The sequence below is a fragment of the Sparus aurata genome, chromosome 22 (genome assembly GCF_900880675.1).
Source record: "Sparus aurata chromosome 22, fSpaAur1.1, whole genome shotgun sequence".
NCBI lineage: Eukaryota > Metazoa > Chordata > Actinopteri > Spariformes > Sparidae > Sparus > Sparus aurata.
The window spans coordinates 24608139-24629503 of record NC_044208.1 but is presented as its reverse complement, the minus strand read 5'-3'; the positions used below and the strand labels follow the sequence as shown (position 1 = coordinate 24629503).

General features: G+C 45.1%; 1 protein-coding gene across 10 annotated transcripts in view; it reads right to left on the bottom strand.

Moving 5' to 3' along the window:
• LOC115574070 (MAM domain-containing glycosylphosphatidylinositol anchor protein 2) overlaps nucleotides 1–21365 on the bottom strand; it is a 267969-nt gene that overhangs the window by 175319 nt on the left and 71285 nt on the right. Inside the window, exon 1 of one of the 10 annotated variants that reach the window (XM_030405290.1) lies at nucleotides 8331–9524. The exons of the other annotated variants lie outside the window; for them this stretch is intronic. Within the exon in view, the coding sequence (XP_030261150.1) occupies nucleotides 8331–8403 (73 nt within the window). The 5' untranslated portion in view covers nucleotides 8404–9524. Of the gene's footprint in view, nucleotides 1–8330; nucleotides 9525–21365 lie in introns of those variants that run through there. 10 annotated transcript variants of the gene reach the window in all.

Here is a 21365-nt window from a genome sequence, read left to right as displayed (position 1 = left end):
ACACACACACACACTCAAACTGTATGTTCATCTGTGAGGAAATTTCACTCTGCAGTTTCAGTCTCCTTTTGCCAGAAGGGGAGGTTTCGAGAGAAAGCGAGGGAAAAAAATAAGCCATGGATATTTGTTTTTTCCAGCCAATTTGGGGGGGATGGCAGGGAGAGGTGGGGAGGTCTGGATATGATGGGAGTCAGGGGTGTCTGTCTCCTTGTGGCTGCTCCCCTTGCTGCCTGGCGTTGGTTCTGAAGCTGGAGAATACTGAAGGCATCATTGTCAACACGTTTACATCGCCACTGTTCCTGCCTGTCAGAGACGCTTAAGCGTTCCTCGCTACAAAGATAAGTAGGCCCCTTCCTGCAGTCGCCTCACAGCAATGAGATGCTGGTTATTTTTGCAGAGACACATTCAGCAGTCTCCCCCCCCCCCCCATATATACCCGAAACCTTCTTCCCCCTCCCCAAACAGCAAATCTCATCTGCTCTCGTGCACAATTGTAAGGCTGCTGCGAGGAGCTTGCGTTTCTGCAATCACTTCACATTTGTTTCAGCGATTGATTTCCTGGCATGTGAGGGGAAGGAGAGAATGAGCGAGTGGGTAGGCAGCGAGGGAGGGAGGGAGGGAGAGGGAGGAGCGAGCAGAGGGAGGCAACAGGGAAGTCAGAGGATGTGCAATGCCAGGCTCACATACTGTCACCATGACAACAGACATCACTTCACAGGAGCAGCACTTAGGATGCCTGTGTGGGCTGAAGTGACATAGTTGAAGGTTGGCATTAGCCTCTTGTGGGTGCCACAACATACCAATCCTCTAACGGCTTTGCTTTTTTTTTTTGTTGTTGTTGCTTGGTTTCCGCCACAGCGCCGCTAAAAACGCGCCCCGTTGCTCTTACCAGCTACCTATTGGGATTGCTGAGTGATTTGTACTTTTACGTGTGCGAATGCGGGCCCTGCCAGTTTGGCTTAACAAAGACAATCCAATTGACTGAAGTGCGAAAAGGGAAGACGGGAGGGGAAGACATTCATATTCAATGATCCCCTTTCATCATTCGCGTCACTTTGAAGCTGGCTAGCATGTATAATTCTCTGTGATTTGAAGTGATGCCAATCATGGAAATGATAACTTGAGAAATGGAAAACACGCCACAGGCACTTAAAAGGATCCATCTTAGCAGCCAATTCTGCTGTTCATTAAGAAAAATCTGTATCACTTCATGAGGGTATACAATTGATGTTTTCAGATACAAAACTAAACCATGACTCGGCAGGATCTTATGCATGTATTAATGGGTTATATAATACCAGTTTAATATTAATAAATGATCGACTTTATGTAACGATTTAGCACCTTACGAACACTCAATCCAAAAAATGCATTTTAGCACAGTCAAATCATACATTAATTAGCATGTCATTACGGTATATTTGATATAAACCAGGCACAGGGATATAAATACAGGTGTCTCTGTGCAAACACCTGTTACTGCTCTTGTCAACATGCTGCATTTATACCTCACTCGCTGCAGTATTTATGAGCTGGCCAAACTGAAATGCAGTTGCATAATGAAAGCATGAACTAGCTGGATGGTGGCACTTCAGCTAATATCTTATGAGATGTTAATGAATGCACGACATAGAGGTTAGTTAATGACGGTAAAATTGTAAATTGAGCAGAAAATGAAAAACTCTAAAATGAAAAACAAACAGCAGCATATAAATGGAAGATGTCTACAGGGTTAAGTTTTTACTGTTTTATGTGCAATTAAATTTTTTTTTGTTAAATTGATAACCACAGAGTCTGCAAATCATGGAGGTGGTCAGTTTTTGTTTTTGGTTTAATGATGTGATGTTGGTACAAGTATAGTCAGTCAGGTTTTTAATTTCCTGTACTTTACTCGTGTGCTGCCAGTTAATGCCACTTCATGCTTCTACTTCCCTGCACCTGAGAGGGAAATGTTGTACTTTTGAACCCACTGCGTTAATCTGAAAGCTGTAACCACTTGTTAGATTGCACACTCACACAGGTGTTATCAATTACTCTGGCTAATTAGACCTCACCAGGTGCACTGGGTGGAGCGATGCTGGGAGTGACATGATGGCACCCAACTGGATGCACCACCAACAGCCATCAAAAGGTATAAAAACTTCTACAAAAGAGGCGCAGGTCTTTAAGCTTGTACATAAAAAATAATATGATCACTTTATGAAATATGTTGCATGATTAATGTCTACTGATTAAAGTTCCTCTTCACTGAGAAATGTGGTTTTTTTTTTCTTCCCATTCTGACAACTGAATCATCAGAGCTCCAGGGCACCACTGCTTTTGTCGCATGTGCAACCACAAATCTGTGTGACCACATTTTTTTGTCGCGCCTCTGCACCTGAGATTTCCGGGAGAATTGTCAAGTCTGCCTCAATACATGTGTGGAGTGGATCTTGAAACTACCAGATCATATCATTACTTATTTTGCATTAAATTCAAGGCAGCAGCAGTCTCTCGTCTACTGTTAAGAAAACTGGAGCTAATTTGAACAATGAGATTCAGTGTTCCTTAAATAGTGTCCTGTCAGTCAGAGCAGTCAGAGATCTCAGTGGATGTTAATCACCATCTGCTGACTATGCAGTACGTACCATTATGCTAATGTTGTGACTGTGAATTAGTCATGAAACCTATTTTCTTGTCTGTTTTAATTTATTAGGATAGTGTGCAGGATAGAGCAGACAGGAAATGATGGAGATGTTGTGTTGACCTCTGCACCAACTGGACGCCCTCCTTACTGATATATTTCATCGTTCAAGCGTAACAGTAGTGTGTATCCCGCCCCCCCAACAAAACTTTAGGCTATGAATTGCTGATTAACGTTGCTACAAATGATAAGGACGAGAACCAACAGCAACATAGTATTACAGCTCCACAGTGTAAATGTGTTTGTATGCTCTTATGTTAAACACAGACAGGAATGGAACGGAAAGGAGGCCGGATGTAATGCTAGCAGGAGTCTTATCCCAAGGATCCACGTCTGCTATGGGTCACACTCCAGCTACACAACCGCAATTGACCAGTTTGGCTTCTTAAAGCAAGATACCGTAGCTGTAATTTATTGCAGTTGGACCACATGTCTGTCAATAGGAGGAAATGAGCACTATTACAAGAGATGAAAACACTACAGATAAAAAAAGAACGCCTTCGCCGCCGCACAAGGTAATATTAGCAGGACCCCGGTTGACATTTAAGATTTAAATCTCGTTTTTTAATGATCCGGATGATGAACGGCCACTTCATTACAATGTCAGCAGACAAAGGGAGAAATATCAATTCCGGTTCAGTGCGGGTGAGAGGCCAAACCAGACTTCATTACAAGTGCAGAATTACTTTTGTTTCTAAATAAACCGGGGCAAAGAGGCTGGGTCTAGTCATGCACCGGAACACGACTTAATGAATGAATGACAACAAGATCATTAGCAGCAGCTTTCTGTCCTCAGCACTGTGCGGAGCTGGACGACTAGCTCAGGGTTTGGGGATGTGGGCTTAACAGTTGAAGCAGCCAGCCAGGTTACAATAAGCTTCTTTGGTCAGCAGAGGGGATTTGGCCTTGAATGATCCAGAGGTAAATTGTGTTCCTGAACTCATCCAAATCCGCACAGTCGAAGGAAAAAAAGTATTACAGTCGTTCATGGTGTGTGCAAACTCGCCAAAGCTACATTATACTTTCCACTTTGTTACTTTTGAACACAAATCATCAGAAAATATGAAACTGTGTATAATAACTGAGTGAACATCGACTCTGAAAAGTATATTCCGTTCACCACAGCGGTGCACAACTCCATCTCTGCTTTGTACTATGAATACGCAAAAAAAAGGGATGGATTTGATTATTTTCCTGTGCAAAGGAGGCTGCAGTAGCTGACAGTGCTGTTAAAAAAATCCCAATTACAACCCTAAAGCTCACAGCTCCGTTTTTCCGTCTCACCTACTGCCAAACTACACACAGCTACATCTTTCAAAACAGCTAAAGGGAGCAGAGAGAGGGCAAAACTAAGAGTGGCATCCTTCCAGTGCGGAGTGTCACCCTGCAACACACACACACACACACACACACACACACACACAGAGACACACACCTTGCATAAAACACAAGCAACGTGACCTTTTGGCTTCACAGCCACACAGGATGTTGCAGGGATAAAATTAAGGTGGCACTTATGAGACTTTACACATATGAGAAGTGTGACTCATTTCTTGTGTGGCTGGAGGTGGAGCCTTCTGAAGTCTGAGAAAATAACACTGACGACGATGTGATTTAAAGTACACAGAGAGGAAGAAAGAGCGAGGAGAAGAAGTGCAGCACACTGTTCTCATGCTAATGATGACTAGACCGGAGAGATGAACATGCCATCGTTGGCGTGGATGGACTCTTTAGCTTGTCTTAATCTCAGGTGGGAAATCATCGGTTGTCTCAGTGGTATTGGCTGACAAAAAAAGAAAAAAAATAGTGCATCCCTAACAAAAAGTTATGATACCCTGGCCTGAGTTGCTTCGTTATTGTCCGTGTGCAACACTAACTTGGTGATGTCTCCCTCCGATGTGAACTTGGATAAAATCTGACATCCGGTTTCCAAAATTCACCATACTGAACAAAGAGCCGACTCACTTTAATACCCAATACAATGCGATTAAAGTAACACTGTCACAGATTATGCGGCGAATACAGAGCACAGCAGGAGCGCTTCAGACTCTAAGTTCAAACATTGTCTCTGCGGTGTATATTCAGTGCCAGTCTCAGGGGACTCGGCCCAAAGAGAACTGACATTCGGTATGATTAAGTTGATGCTATCTGAAGCCCCACCCAGGGGTATGTAATAATCCCCAATGTGCACCTCACACAGTTTCCACTGCGACGAATCATTTCTACTGCACCGTACCCTGCTGTATATCCTCATTTGCCTCTGATTGAAGCACATACGCCGTAGACGTCCGTCCTCTCTTCTGGTCCCCCGAGGGAACGGGACAGGGAGACAGGCGGAGGGGAGAGAGAGACAGGCAGGGAGACGGGGACTGAGAGTGGGAGGGAGGAGAAGAGATAGAGTTATCCGTGGTCTCATTACGGTGGGAAATGTGAGGGTCCCGATCCAAGGGAATGATGAAGGACTCTGTGGAGGAGGCCTCTGAGAACCAACAAAGACGGCTTTAGTTTCACTGGCAGAATGCATTTGCATAGCTTAGAAGCCAAAGCGTCTGAACCGGGGCTCATGAAAAGGAACCCAGGCAATTGGTTGGACTTCAATGCAAACGAGAGAGAGAGCGAGAGACAGAAGAGAGAGAGAGAGAGAGAGGGGGGGGGAGAGAGGAGCGTTGGTGGCGGAAAAAGCAGTGGGAACTTTTTTCTCTTCGGTAGCGTCGCACAAAAACGAGATCGGGGAACATCTGCACATCCCATGGAGGTTGTCGCCGACTGACTTTGATGCAAAGAGAACATACTGAAGGCGGTACATCTCCAGATAAAGTAACAAGCAGAAAAACACTTCCACCCTATCATACAAGTCATGTTCCATTGAAGGCGTCTGATATTATTATTTAGCGCCGTTCGGTCGTCAGCAACATCGGAGGGAAAAAAAAACGCCACGTAGGAACATGAAGAAGGTTTGTAGGTGCGTCCATTCGCTCCGATGGAAGAGTTTGCCCAGCGGAGGTCCGGAGAGCAACAAAGAGATGAGCAGAGGTCAGGATAATAGAGCAGTCTCCTGCAGAAGGGTGTGTGTGTGTGTGTGTGTGGTGATGAGGAAAGAGAGACACATACTCAAGGGGAAGGATGAGGGGGGAAAAAAGAAAGAGCGGAGCAGATGTTGTACTTTATGGTGTCTCTCTTTTTCCCTCTGTGGCCTGGAGTCATGGAGGGATGACTAGCCTTCATCAATCCTCTTTAATGACTCTGGCAGCACCACTTAACGCACTAGTATGTGATTTCTTCATTACCACGTCGTGATTCCGCCAATTTAACTTGGCGGCGGTGACGTATAACGACGCTCGGGGATACAAAAATGATCGGCGGAAGTCTCATTTTTGCAAACTGGCCTATTCATCTGCTCTCGGGTCGATGTCTGGGGAAGGGACGAGATGATGCGGTACGACCGGAGCAAAGAATTCAAGCTTTGCCCTCGGTAGAAACCTCTCGTGAAACTCGCCCACTTCGAGTTGCTGCCAACCGTTACGTGTTATCCTCTCAACAGGCCTCGTTTTATTCAGCCACACGCCCACTGCTCTTCACCTGTGGTGCATGACACTCCATCTCACCGCCCCCTCCCTCCATCCCTCCCTCCTTCACGTGTCAAAACCTTCAGAGAATACAATGGGAGGCGACCGACGTGCATGCTAATGTTTTGCCCCCCATCAATAATAAAAGCTGACTTTTGAACCCTGCCAATAATTTTAACTCACACCGGCTCCCTAGAGGTGTTCCTATGCTTTAAACATGAGGCGGCGTTACAGGCGCGCCGTTTGAAGAAGAGTGAGATACAAGTTTGAGTGCGTAAACGTGCATCGAGTCCATCTCCTGTCACAGTAGAATATACAGCAGCGACATCGGCAAGAAAGCCGGACCTATGTAAATTCTTACTAAGGCACACTTGCTGTAGGATAGGTGAAGGGAAAAAAAGGGGGGGTGAATGCGCTCACATGCATAAGACAGTTAAACCCTCAAACAATTCCATCTGCTACATCTGCCTGTCTCTTCTTCTTCTGCTGCTGCTGCTGCTCTTGCCCTACCAGTCCACACATACCTCTATAGCAACGCCACATATCAAGCATTATGGGATATGATTTCCTCTAATGAGCTTGCATCTTCATCCGCACGCTCGCGCTGAAAGCGTGGACAGCTCGCTCGTGCCGACAATCCGCAGCTTTGATCTGACGTTCATGCGATTGGTGTTGATGGTTAGCGTCATGCCCGTTCCTCCCTGAAATCTCTCTTGGAGAGACCAATTTGGGAGATAAGGTTATCGACAGTGATTCCTCCAGACACCGATGTTTTATTGGGGGGTTGTGCCCTCTGGCTGAACGCATAACTGGAGGAATTTGCCAGAACTCCAAAACAACAACAACGCCTACGTACAGATCCTACACCGCCTGCGGGGCGCTTGGAGGTTTGTAGATTAGGTGTAATTAAGAGTATGCTGTGTTTTTTCGAGGCGTTTTTTACGGTGAAACATCTCTGCAGCAGATGTCAGAGGGAGAGACGTGGTGATCTGGGCGACTGTGCTCATACGCTACAGCTGCCGAGACATGTGCGGTGATTGATTGTCTTGTTCATCCTTCTCCCTGTGGAGCAAAAGAATAGATAAAATCCTGGCGCACCATTGGTCAGGTGCAGCACCGTCGACTGTTCCCGTCATGCTCGCACAGTAACCTTTCAGTGCTACATCATCTCCATGTACGCACACATCCACACACATGAACGACGGCGACAAAAAGACCTTTTTAAGTGCTTGGCGTCGGCCTCTGAAGCACACCAACCCACATCTTTACTTGACCCCGTGTTCTCCCTGCACGACCTCAGCCGACAGGTCAGGGCTGTGCAGCTCAAGGTTTTTCTCCTTTAGCCACATGTGCGCATGAATCATTATTTCTTCTTCATCTTCTGCTGCTGCTGGTGCTGCTGCGAGCATGACGGTTCATATGAGACATCATCTGTGCCACTGGTTGCACAAGCAGGCAGGGTAAGAGACAGAAACGTGTGCATGGGAGGGAGAGACGGAGCGACTCAGACAGACAGACAGACGGACGGAAGAGGTAGGCAGATAATAATTCATGACTGTGCATACTAAATGCCACTGCCTCAGACACACACATTACAGCCCGCACGGTGACATTCAACAATACATATAAGGCAAGAGCCCCGTCGACCTTTTGAATGGTAATTAGCGTTGATTTCATGTCTGAGAGGCCACATGCATCAAGACTGAATCTACCAGAGTTCCAGTGTGATAATCTACGACTGCACAACACTAAATTTAGCCTGCGCACCGACCATCATGACTGATGGATTGGATGAGAAAAGGGGGGCTGTGCATGATTGGCTACGCGCGCGCTTTGCTGTATAACCTCAGGGTTTGTGGCAACATTTGGAGCCTCTCGCTCAAACGTGACATTCAGAGCTGGTTCGTCACCCTCACATGAGTTCATGTGGCGTGTCTTTTTTAAAAGCAAAATCATACGAGTGTGTGAGTCGAGGTGGTGGGTTCATGTGCGACCACCGTTTCACAAGGTCATGATCACGTTTGGTTTCAGCAGGGGGAAAGCAAAAATAAAAAATAAAAAAAAAAATTGCACACACTCACCGTACACTCCTTGGCAACGGATGCCCTCCACGATGAGCGCCAGCAGCCCCAAAACACAGATAATTAGATCCATCCTGTTCACGTTAATCTCTGCATATCCAGCTCTCAATGGCAAGAAGTCCTTTCCGGGGCGGTGTGGCTGAGGTGCATAGACACACAGCGCGGCTCCGATCCACGCGTCGATTAATGTATAGTCTGGCTTGTTAAAAAAAAAAAAAAAAAAAAGGTTTGTACGCCCCGCAGGAGGCAACACACAGACACGCGCACGCACACACACACGCACACACACTCAGGTGGTTTTGATGTCCACTGCCATGTAAGGGGGAGAAGAAGAAGAAGAAAAAAAAAACCGCGGGGCGCTCGCGGCACCGGAGACGCCGCGCGGTGAGAGGGGTGCGGGGACGCAGGCGGGCGCGGGGGAGTGGGCTGCAGAAAGCCCGGCCTTGGAACAAACAGCAACCTCCTCTCGAGTCCAGGTGAGGTGCGCTCCGCTGGTGACTTCAGCGGAGACCCCCGAGGCGGCACACGGACGGGGCGCGCTGATGCTGTCGACTGGAGGCAGACGGCGGCTCGGTACCCACGGGCATAGCTCCTCTCATCCAGCTGTGGTTCACGGCTCGCTCCGCGGATGCTGCTGCTGCTGCTGCGTTGACTGCATGCTGTCAAACGGAGCCATCACCTCTGCCTCACACACGCACACAGACACACACGCGCGCACAGTCAAATTCTCACTGTTTTCACCCTCGGGTGCTGCGAAGTCGTCAAGCTGCCGATGTGGAGACGGGCGGTCACATCACGACTGCGCCCCGACGCCGCGCACTCGACTCATCTTCTCCCGGTGGCCAATGACAAGGGGAGGGTCCAGTCCGGCGGACGGCTCCTCCACAGCTCCTCGCCGATGCCTTCTTTTTTTTTTTTTTTTTTGCCCGCTTGTCTCCCGCGTTATGAGACCACTCGCTAATGGATTTCACGCGACGGTGGGAGCCGGATGTGCCCCGCCGTGGAGCCTAGTTGAGCATCGGTCACGTTGCGCAATACGTGCTACGGAGACCGAGTGGCACCGCAACCGGTCTGTGGCTACGTCAAGAGGTGCGTGGCTTCCAGCGCTCATCTGTATGGGAGGCTTCGCTCGGCGTCAGGAAAGGCATGAGAGGCGCAGCTGCTGGATGCTGAGAGAGAGGGAGAGGGAGAGAGAGAGCGGGGAGAGAGGAGAGAGGAGAGAGGGGAGGGACGGAGGGGGGGAGGGAGACCATTGGAATTCAGGGGATCGAGCTCTGACAGACCTTTGCAATCAACACCAAACACACAGTCTATAGTCCTGTCTGCTCATGTTTCATCAGACAGACAGGATGAGATGCTGTCTGTCATGTAGCGCGCATCTGCTGCATCACATTCCTGTGGCTTGAAACAGTGAGATGTCTCTTTTAATAGTACACACACACACACACACACACACACACACACACACACTGATGCTGCCACAGGCCTACATATTCTTGCCAACTTTTTCAGCTATACGTGACTTTTAAAGTTTTGAAGAGGTGCAGCTAAGTGGTTCCCAAATGGGGTCCCAGGTTTTGCCCTCGGGGGTCCTGCTGGCACTTCTGTGGGGCTAACTGCAAAAATTATGAAATCCATTTCATTATGTCCAATCTTGCCCGTTTTCAGTAGGCTAGTAAAACCCTCCAATTAAAACTGTGTAAGAGGGATCTGCTCTGACCACAGGTCTCACCCCACCATCATCCTCCGAGGTTCAGTCCTGACTCAATGCTCATTCAGACCATTTCAAAGCAGAATCAACACTATAGCATGTGAATGAGACCACTTTACTCTGTTTCCCCGTTGAAGTGTTTGGTAATGTTAATACGGGGAGGATCTCAAAGTTGGACTAAAGCTGTTTCCTAGCAACACAATTTTAATTAAAGGGTTTTTAATTAGCATAATATTCTCCCCAACAGAGGCAAATATTATACGTTTGGGACGAATGGAGACGAATGTCAAGAGTCACAGTTTGATTCCTGATCAAACGTACAGCGTGACGGCACGCAGCTCTAGCCTCGACACATTAGGTCTCCCTGTGATGTCGAATAATGTAGTTTGGTAGAGAGTCATTGTTCATTTAGTACTTTTAATATGAAACCCCCCCAAAAAAATCTCATCAAAGACACCATATTCAGACTGATTTTTCCTGTTTAGTCACTCAAATTGAGATTTAGCTTAACGTATTCCCCCAAAAATGTAATTCATCTACCAATCATCCTGTACATCAAGTTTTAGAAAATAATTATCAATACATTACAGAACAGAAGCACCACCTGAAGCACAGACCCTGTCCTCAGAGGGCCTCAGCAGGGGATCAGATGCAGAGGGGACTGCTGGAGTTCTGGTGGCTGGGTTTGGCGCCCTCTACAGGACTTTGTCAAACAGATCCATAATCATTCGGCCATAGGTGGTTATACCCAGAGTTTGTGGCCAGGCTATAAATATAACTGTAAAGGTGAAATAAAGATGGAACCGCACCGCGTGATGCACTGTTATTGAGCCGATCTGTCGATACGTGATCCTTGGAGCCAGGACCAGACATCTGAACAGAGGAGTAAAATAAATTCAGCAGAGTTAATATTTGATATTGGCTATTTTAAATTTAATTTCACAATCTAAATGATTAATCCCGTCCGTCCCTTTTATACTGTCATTAGTGCAGTGCCCCTTGAAAGCCTGAGCAGCGGAGCGGTGTAGATGGCGACTCGTGTTTTAAAAAAAAAAAATGTTTCAGATCTTATTGTCCGCCAACGACCATTTAATCTCAAGAGCTCTTTAATTGTATCTACTCTAATTCCAGGCATTTAACCGTCTCTTGCGTTGTCATTTCACTCCTCCCCTGTGGGAGTAAACATCTCTGTCCTGTTTTTTTTTCCCCACTCAAGAGTCAGACAAAGGGTGATTTTCATTGCCAGAAAAAAAAAAAAAACCCATTCAACACTGAGTGTCCACTTGAGGATGAATTCTGGCTGAAGGCTGTTTGGTAACAGTTTTAGACGGGTATATAAACCAGCTGAATGTCCTGACAAGTAATGACATGTGTGACGCGAGTTTATCCCTCCCGCCGGCGTGTTCGTATCATTACTGGACCTTTGCATCGCCTTTCCAATATGGACTGGAGCAGGAGACCACCAGAGAGCTCAGAATTTAAGTCCCCATCTGTCTGTCGTGGATATTGTGCTCTCAGATTTTCCTCCACTCGCTCAGTCGTCTTCTCCCCTTCATCAGAATTCTTTGTATTCTTTTATCCAAGATGCCTAATGGTACCGTGCGCTTAGGAAGCACATTGTGAGTAGAGAGTCTCCATGTAGCATCATGAGGGGGGGGTTATAAATATAATATGCCCCTCACTAGTTGGAGCCGGATGACATTTTACTAAATGTATTCAGTCGTACAGTGCAGGAGGTGTTGGATATGGTATGAAACAAGACAATCTGGCATTTGGGGGGAGGCCTCAGCGGGTTTCGCGTTCATCGTCAAACGCAGGGCCAGGGTCAGCCGGAGTGTGAGAGGAAGAACAAGAGGGGGTTATGGCTTTGGTAGTCTGACAGTACTCTGCTCTGGTTGGCATCACACATGAGAAAATCTCAAATGGAACAACAGAAATGTTTCCATCTCGCTGCCTTAAAAAGTCATATAACAGCAAGTGGCTACCTGTGGAAACTGATGACTGTAGCTCAAAGCTTGTCAAGCAATGCTCACTTTTTTTTTTTTCATTTTGTCCCCTTTTGTGGTTCGGTTCCTGTTGCTTCATTTAAATCGCCGGCGTCACTGTTTGAACGTGTCATTTGAAGCGAATGATTACTTTAAACTTCTATCTTGTGACAAAGAGCCATGTCATTTGGCAACCCGGGGGAATTTGTTTGATAGAAGTGACACAGGCCTGAACGTTCCCCATTTAAAAAAAGACTTTTAACTGCAATTACCTTTTCCCTCTGAACGATCTGAAGACTCATTAAGCGTGGTGTTGAAAAATTGCAACATCCAGGGCACGAGCACCCACAGGGGTGGGGGGGGGTACAGGAAATACAATTTTGGCCGTCACTCAAAAAAATTGCACATGCCCGACTTCCTGCCAACCACGGCACGCATATTAGCAACAGCATACACACTGGCAGGACACGACCAAGCCCCCCGGTGTGCCACCGTTGACGAATGTTTCACTTAGAAATTAGGTCACCTCCGAGCTGGCAGGAAGAATTTAGGAGGGCCCAAATTTTAAAGTAGGCACATGATTTAGTTTGTCCGTGTCATGATTCGTTTACCGAGCGGTAATGCCTTGCATGTGGCTTATCTGAGAGCAGCTGGAGGGAAGAGAGCCGGTGGGTCAAAACGCATCCAACAAGAACCCTCACGACTCCTCTTCCAGGCTGCACTTGAAAACGATGCAGGGCGATCCTTACTCCATTGAAAAATGTTTGCAGCCATGAGTTAACGCACACTTGATCTGCCGATTCTCCCTGAAAGCCACAAAATAACCTCCTTTTATGTCGACGGCGCCATCTAGATCACATCTGTTCTTTATGCTCCTCCACGTGAAAAGAGCTGACTCCGTTTAGATTCAGCGTGTTTAATTTTCTGTCGAGGGAAGCAGCATCTTCAGCACGCTCTTTTAGCATGGACTAGTGTTAGATCTCGTGCTGAGACAGGTTTTAGCCAGACAGAAAAAGACAAAAGGCAGCTCTGACAGGCATGACGCATGTTTCTATTCTACAAATGTTTCCTCAGACACCCTCCCTCCCCGTTTTTTTCCCTGGGTAGCGGCACTTTGACACTCTCGGTATTCACGGCAGCAGGAAGCCTGTCGGCACTATTTACACACATAACTGGGGTGAAAAGAGGTAGATTTCACAATGAGGTGCAGCGGTTTGTGTCAGCTGGTATCAAGATGCCGTCGGAATCCAGAAAACCGCAGCCCTTTGTGATGGTCCCCAGTGTGATATCGGGGGTCGGTCTCCACAGAGGTTGAATTGTCAACGAATCCATTGAAGTGGTGTGAAGTTACCTGCACATTTCAAGCCTTTGTAAAACTTGCGAACGCCGTGTGAAAAGTGCAAAGCTGAAAACTGTCGTTTTGCGACTCAAAGCGATCGACTTTATCCGTTAACTTTTTAATGACGGTCTTCGGCATCATAATCTGATTAAAGGCTCAGTTCACTCATCTGCATCTGGAAAACCTTTTGTCTCTCCTAATTGAACTGTGCTGCAGCTGTCTATTTTTAACACAAGGGGACTTCCTATTGGCTTATTGATCAGCTGCTGTCCCGAGTGATTTGCCCCGACTCAGACTGATTCTCTCAGGGCTATTTTGGTGAGACAGCATATATAGTTTGCATGGCTTCTAAACAAGCTGTGTGATCCTACTTCACTAATTAAATGGCCCAATGTTTGACATCATGCACAGTGTACTAGTTCACTTCAGAAAGGTTATAAAGCAGGAAATCAGCTAAATGGACATTTGAAGATGATCAGAGGATGAATCTAAAAGAAAACATGCTGCAGCAGATTTTTTCTACACATTGTTGTCACAGGAACGGCAGATTGCTCAAACACAATCTGCTCAGTCACAATAATATTGAATAATTTATCTCTCGTGTCAATATTTTTCAGTAACATTCTGTAAAACCCTTCCTGCTGGGCATTTATGTAAAGAAAAAATAACTCAAATAAATGGTTTATAAGATATATACCACATTTTGATGTCTTCAGAATGTATAAACCAACAACTGTAACTCCTGTGAAGCATCTGGAACAGATGTATAATCATTTAATGATCAACCCTTCATACAAATACAAATCCTTCACACTATTATTTCTTTGCCCAGCCAAGAGTATTGCAAGAGATAACACTACTCCTAATTTTACAGTCATTAATCCAAGAAGAATGTCACAATATCAGGTTTTCACTAGACTTTCACATGGCCACAAGAATCCAGGATATCAGTATTATCACTCCTTTTCTCAAATGAATACCACTTGTGATAAGAGGATAGGGAGAAGCATTTACACTTCATGACTGGTGAGAAGGCAACACAATGAAGTGAGAGAAAAAAGCCCCCCAACATCTGCCATCAATACAGTGTCAAATGAAACCGGATCCACTGCCGGGGAACAGGAGACAGAGAGTTTGTGTGCGACACACTGCGATGCACTAATGTTTGCTGCCACTTGCTTTTCTTTTCTCCTCCACCGACTCAAACAGTGTTTACTGACCTGAAGCCCCAGCTCTCTCCCACGTCTTTGACACTGCCTAACAGTTAACAAGGAGAGAGAAAGTATGTCCGGCGCTGTGATAATTTAGCTTCAACAACACAACTCCAGTATTATCATACATGCATGCTGTATGAGCGTTAATAACCAAATATATTAATCTTAAATATCACCGTTATCGCCAACACCCGTGATTTTTGACACCCCTGAATCCAAGTAATGCTGCGTTACTGTGTTGCCAGACTGAGATTTGCTTTTGTTTCTTGCAATAATTGAGCAATCCTATGATGACATGTACGCGCGCTAGGTCATGTTGGCTACCGGCCAAAACTAAACGAAGGCTGGAGGCTGAGAGCGAGAAAGAGAGAGACGTACTTTCAACAAGTCATCTCATTATTTTTAGTTTGTCTCAGTCAAAGATGCACAGAAACACTGTCATCCATTGTTAACTTTGTGCGAGCAGCAAAATGCTTTCAGTCACCAAAGATACGACATCTAATTCATTGAAGCATTTCAGAAAAAGAAATGAGGGAAAAAGAAAGTGACACTGACAGGAAGGACTCTGCAGCCAGTGATGCATGTGCACCTGCTCAACAAAAGAAACTGGAATTCAGGGCTGGAGTGGACGAGAGCTACACAAGCTCATTGCTGGGTGTATCACACAGGAGATGTTACCTATTTCCACAGCTTCAATCTCATTCTTCACCCTCATTTCGATGCGCTGTGTAGAAAATACGCACGGAGAGACATTTCAAGCTGCCGCGGAGAAAGATGTTGGCCGGCCACCTCGACAGAGAATAGGCAGTGATGGGATCAAATCCGAAGGCCACACTCTGAGAGGTCGACTTCGTTTGCAGCGCAGATGACATCTGGACAGCCAACAACGGAAGTGTTCTGGGTGTTAACAGTTCACTGGATCAGCAGCTCCAGACTGGAGCACAGCAGGGCCACCATAACATGTAGGCAGACACCCATTTTTAGTTATTGGCACAGAGATGGAGCAAATTCATTCATCATATGGACTGCTTGGCAAAATTGTAGCCACTGTGAGACCCCCACATCGCAGGTGTGCACTGTATACAATTATTACAGTTATACGCATTTAGTTTCATCACAACATGTAGAGGAAGTCGGGCTGAAGAAAGCCTCCGGTGCCGTCATTCACAAGCTCAAATTCCTTTTCCAGGTACGTTGCGGGAATCTCTTCGACGGTGCTCTTCACTGTCAAGGAGACCAAATTCCTTCATGAAGCCGCTTACAGCAGCACCAGACATATTATGAGCTGTTGTTATAGAACTTTATTATCAAGCCACCAACTCAAGGACACTTTCCTTGTAAGACAACCTCTCAAGGACAACAGCTGGGCTCCCACGTGTCTTTGTGAAGGTATGCCTGTATTCCTAAACCTCTTATCTTTTTGGTTAATCTGTTTGGGCGGATTAAATGCATCGCACTATTCACGAGCAGAGGAAGCCAATCTTACCGCAGTGTTTGTTTTGGAGTTATTAAAACAAAAGTAGTGGTCAAAATAATGATTTTCATCACAGCGACAGAGGAATTAAAAACCAACAAAGGGGTCAATAAATCGCCTGAAACGAAACTGAGTTGAGACTCTGAATTAGATATTTTATGGAGTGTTATAATTTCTAACACCACATGCAACAAAATGGTATGCTTCTGCTTAAACATGCAGCATACAATGTCAAAAATAAAGTGATACCTCTGTTTCCATTCTTATACGAATATAGATATAAAAATTGAAATTATAAAATGTTTAGTTTTTTCTTGCTATTACAACATAAATGTTAAGAAACAATGGTTACAATAAGTAATATTTTTGTTATACTATGTCAGCGTATTGATGAATATATGTGTATGTTGTTTTATTAAGAAAAATATCTATGTATCAAAATTAGCTGCATTGGCCAAGTATGTTTAAAAGAGAACTTCGGTCGATTTAAACATGCAGCTTCATTGCTCAAGCTACCCTTGACTTGCCAGTACCGAAAACGCGAAAACATTTGGTCCAACCATTACAGAGCTCCGTGAACGGAGATTTAGCATTGAACGCTAACAGCATGGGGTCAGAACTTTACACTGGGTTTTAAGCGTCTTAACATGCTCCACATCTCACACCAAAAGTTATGCAACATCAGCAGACACCTTACAACACAGCACTGTAGCGTTTATGACTCAAAATGAATAAAAAAGTAGTTAAAACAGTGTGTTTGTGCAAGGAGCTACTTACCTGTTTGTTGACATCCGCGTCTTCCGGTAGCTAGACCAAACTAGCATATCCATCGAGTGTGCACTTAACAGGCTTAACAGGCTATTGTAAGGCTCATGGCTCATGACAGGCTGTAACATGGACATGTACATTATGAACATAAACACGAAAATGCTGGAATACGTTTCCGTCTCCGCCAGTGAGGGAGTAAGCGCACGCTCGACGGATTGACTAGTTTGGTCTAGCTACCGGAACACGCGGATGTCAACAAACAGGTAAGTAGCTCCTTGCACAAACACACTGTTTTAACTACTTTTTCATTCATTTTGAGTCATACACGCTACAGTGCTGTGTGCTAAGGTGTCTGCTGATGTTGCATAACTTTTGGTGCGAGATGTTGAGCATGATAAGACGCTTAAAACACAGTGTAAAGTTCTGACCCCATGCTGTTAGCGTTCAATGCTAAATCTGCGTTCACGGAGCTCTGTAATGGTTGGACCAAATGTGTTTGCGTCTTCGGTACTGGCAAGTCAAGGGTAGCTTGAGCAATGAAGCTGCATTTTTAAATCGACCGAAGTTCTCCTTTAAGTGTAGTGGCTCAGAAAGCACTTTCAAGAATAATGTTGAGAAAGTCATGTATGTATACATATTTTGTAACACCATCACAGTGTCCTTTTGTGAAGAGAGAAAGACCTTGAAGAATAGAACTGGCATTACAATGAGACACTGAGTGGATTTGTTTTTTCACATGGCGGCTGTTATGCACTGCAGTGCATTTCCGCTGCGGTGCTAATCACAAATACCATGATCTAAGCAAGCACAATCAGGCTCCCAATTTAAACCCCTTCAACTGCATAGAAAATGTGATTTCCAGTTTAGTATGCAGCGCTACTTGGCTCAGTGTCTGAGAATGTAATTATCTCTCGGTAAAGAAGGTAAAGTGAAGCCCATGTTAGCCTTCGTGTCCTTGGCTGCACCGGGGCAGGAAAATAAATCTTCAGAACTGATCTCATTCCGGGTACATTCATTACGCGGTACACATTGCACTCGACAGACAGTAAATTACATTACTAACCCTTCTTAAAATTGCAGGTAAAGAGTGACAGTGAGGAAATCCTTATTCAAAAGTAAACTTCAAGCATTGGTTTGTATCTCTGCAGGCCTTGAATCAGCGCGAAATTACACACCAGTCCAACCTCAACCACTCGAAGGGCCATTAGTAATCACTGTTTGTACCTGTGTGAGTGTACAAACACATGCAGATAATTGGGTGTTTCGTAAGAAAGATACCATTAGGGTGTAATTATTTTCTTTATCTGCAGCAGATCCTGTGCCTGATTCTGTGAGTAAAGCCTCATTGTGAATCAGAGCTCTTTCTGGAAACCACAGCAGGGCCGGCGGGCGACAGCAGAAAGCAATGAAGTATGGGTAAAGTGGTGTGTGTGAATGAAATACAAATGCCACTCCATTCAGCAGGACAGAGTTTGCCATAGATATACAACCGAATGAAAAAAGGGCCACAATCACTTTAGGCTGAGTTGCGAGCAAACAAATTAATTATTTATAAACAATGAATATTGCATATTGCTCTCAAAATTGTTGTTGCCTCTCCTTCATAAGCCAGCCGATTTGATTTACAGGGCTGGATATTCACTTCCACCGAAGCTGAATTCTAATCACATCTTCTTACGTCAGCACACGTAAAACGGGAGAAGCAGCCAACGTGGAGTTGATGGTCGTGACGCGAAACATGAAAAATGGATAGTGTATGCATTTTTTAAAAACATACCCATGTTAATCATTTGTTTTTTTATTTCCGTGACATGCAACATAAACACGGTCCCTCCGGCACACTGGAGAAAGAGTGTTTTTCACGTCGAACCGAGTCATGTTTATGTTCCTATCATCAATGGCCGATAAACAATGTTTCTCCGGCGGCGGCGCATCATGTTGTGTCCCTTATTTTCACCCAACATTGCCTTCTGATGTGCCCACTTTACAAAGTAATCGAGTGGTCAAACAAAGCTTGAAACAGCCGCTGTGTTACATTGGCTCTTCTATTTTGCACCGCGGTTCAGATGTAGGGTAATAATGGCTCTGCCATCTGCTCACCCGGTTGTCCTTTAAATTGTCTTTTTTTTCCTCTTTTTGCTATTGGCTTAAAACAAAAACCTGAGTGCACGCTGCTGTTTATGCCTGGCAAGCACTCACTCTGGATTTAAAGGTACCACCACCAACAAAAGATCATTTTGAAAATATGAGTGCACACATGGGTGCTAGAGGCTGATTTCACCTGTTTTTATAAAGCTTTAGAGAAGTCAGCTACACTGATTCAAAGCATTTATCCTTTTAAAATGAAAAATACATGAATAATATGCAACATCACTACAAATGTAAATAAAAAGAATCTTTTCCTGTGTACAAATAATACTTTTCTGCTTTTATTCTGTATGTGCCATTACAGACGACGTTTTCTCTTTCTGCTCTCCAGGGTCGGGGGCAGCAGCCTGAACAGGTCACCGGTCTATCACAATGCTAACACATATAGACAGACCACCCCATTCTCACCTACATTAATTTACTGTTTCCACTTCACCTAACCTGAATGTGTCTGGACTGACTGAGGCGAACTCAACACTCAGAGGAGAACATGTTTACTCCACACAGACAGAATCCAGCTTGACAGGGCGGGTTCAGATCCAGGGCCACTGATTCTTCCATCTGTCACTTAATGCTCATTTCGATGGAAGCAGACACACGTAGGAGTCACAAAGACAATACTGGCTCCGAATGGATCACAACATTTTTGCCCTGGTAGCTCTCGTTCCGAGTGTTCGCTAACAGTTAAAAAAACTTCCAAGTTCAAATTTGTTTAATCACTTCTTTAACCTACATTTATCAGCTATTTTGGCTACTCTGGGGCGGCACGACAAGGTAAAGATGATGTGACGAGCCTTAAAGGAGAACTTCGGTCGATTTAAACATGCAGCTTCATTGCTCAAGCTACCCTTGACTTGCCAGTACCGAAAACGCGAACAAATTTGGTCCAACCATTACAGAGCTCCGTGAACGGAGACTTAGCATTGAACGCTAACAGCATGGGGTCAGAACTTTACACTGTGTTTTAAGCGTCTTAACATGCTCCACATCTCACACCAAAAGTTATGCAACATCAGCAGACACCTTACAACACAGCACTGTAGCGTGTATGACTCAAAATGAATAAAAAAGTAGTTAAAACAGTGTGTTTGTGCAAGCAGCCACGTACCTGTTTGTTGACATCCGCGTGTTCCGGTAGCTAGACCAAACTAGTATATCCATCGAGCGTGCACTTAACAGGCTTAACAGGCTATTGTAAGGCTCATGGCTCATGACAGGCTGTAACATGGACATGTACATTATGAACAGAAACACGAAAATGCTGGATTACGTTTCCGTCTCCGCCAGTGAGGGAGTAAGTGCACGCTTGACGGATCGACTAGTTTGGTCTAGCTACCGGAAGACACGGATGTCAACAAACAGGTAAGTAGCTCCTTGCACAAACACACTGTTTAAACTACTTTTTTATTCAGTTTGAGTCATACACGCTACAGTGCTGTGTGCTAAGGTGTCTGCTGATGTTGCATACCTTTTGGTGTGAGACGTGGAGCATGTTAAGACGCTTAAAACACAGTGTAAAGTTCTGACCCCATGCTGTTAGCGTTCAATGCTAAGTCTCTGTTCAAGGAGCTCTGTAATGGTTGGACCAAATTTGTTCGCGTCTTCGGTACTGGCAAGTCAACGGTAGCTTGAGCAATGAAGCTGCATGTTTAAATCGACGAAGTTCTCCTTTAAGCAAACTGTTACCAACATTACCAGTCATTTGCAGTCAGTTTCTGGTCACCAGGTCAAATATTTTCTCTCCTTCCAACTTTTGAGAAGAATATCTGGCTCTTTGGTTGCTGATTTGCTTTTTGGTGGTGAGTAGGTGACATCTAGCATCAAACAGCTGCAGTCAATGATGCTGATGAGAACGAACCAAACATTCAAGTTAAATGATGAAAAAAACTGAACAATAAGCTCAAAGATATTATAACGACTCTTTAAGTTATAGTTTCGGTCTTTTGATGTTGGGTTGCACGAGATACTTATCCCTAGTCGGTGTGTTACCTGCAGTGCAGTCGATGACTGTCATCTCGCCGCTGGTGTGGAGAAGCAGCCAGCAGCACTGGCAGGCAGCAGGGCTTTGTACTGTGAAATTGTACCAGTCTGTCTTTTCACCACCTTAAATAAATCCCACCTGCCCGTACGTAAGAATACAAATGTTTTACGGTTGAGGGTGTCCTTAAGTACCTCATACAACCCCAAATCAAAAGACCCAAACTATCCCTTTAGAGCTGTGGGGACCTACAGAGTAGAGTGATAATTCTCAGTGGGATCGTAACTGATAATAACATTAACAGGAGCAGCTTTAATCTAGAGATGCGTGATATATATATCAGGCCAGATAATGGCCAACCAGCAGTGATATTTTAAAAAGAGCTCATATTACAAAACCAAATTGCCTTCATTGCCTT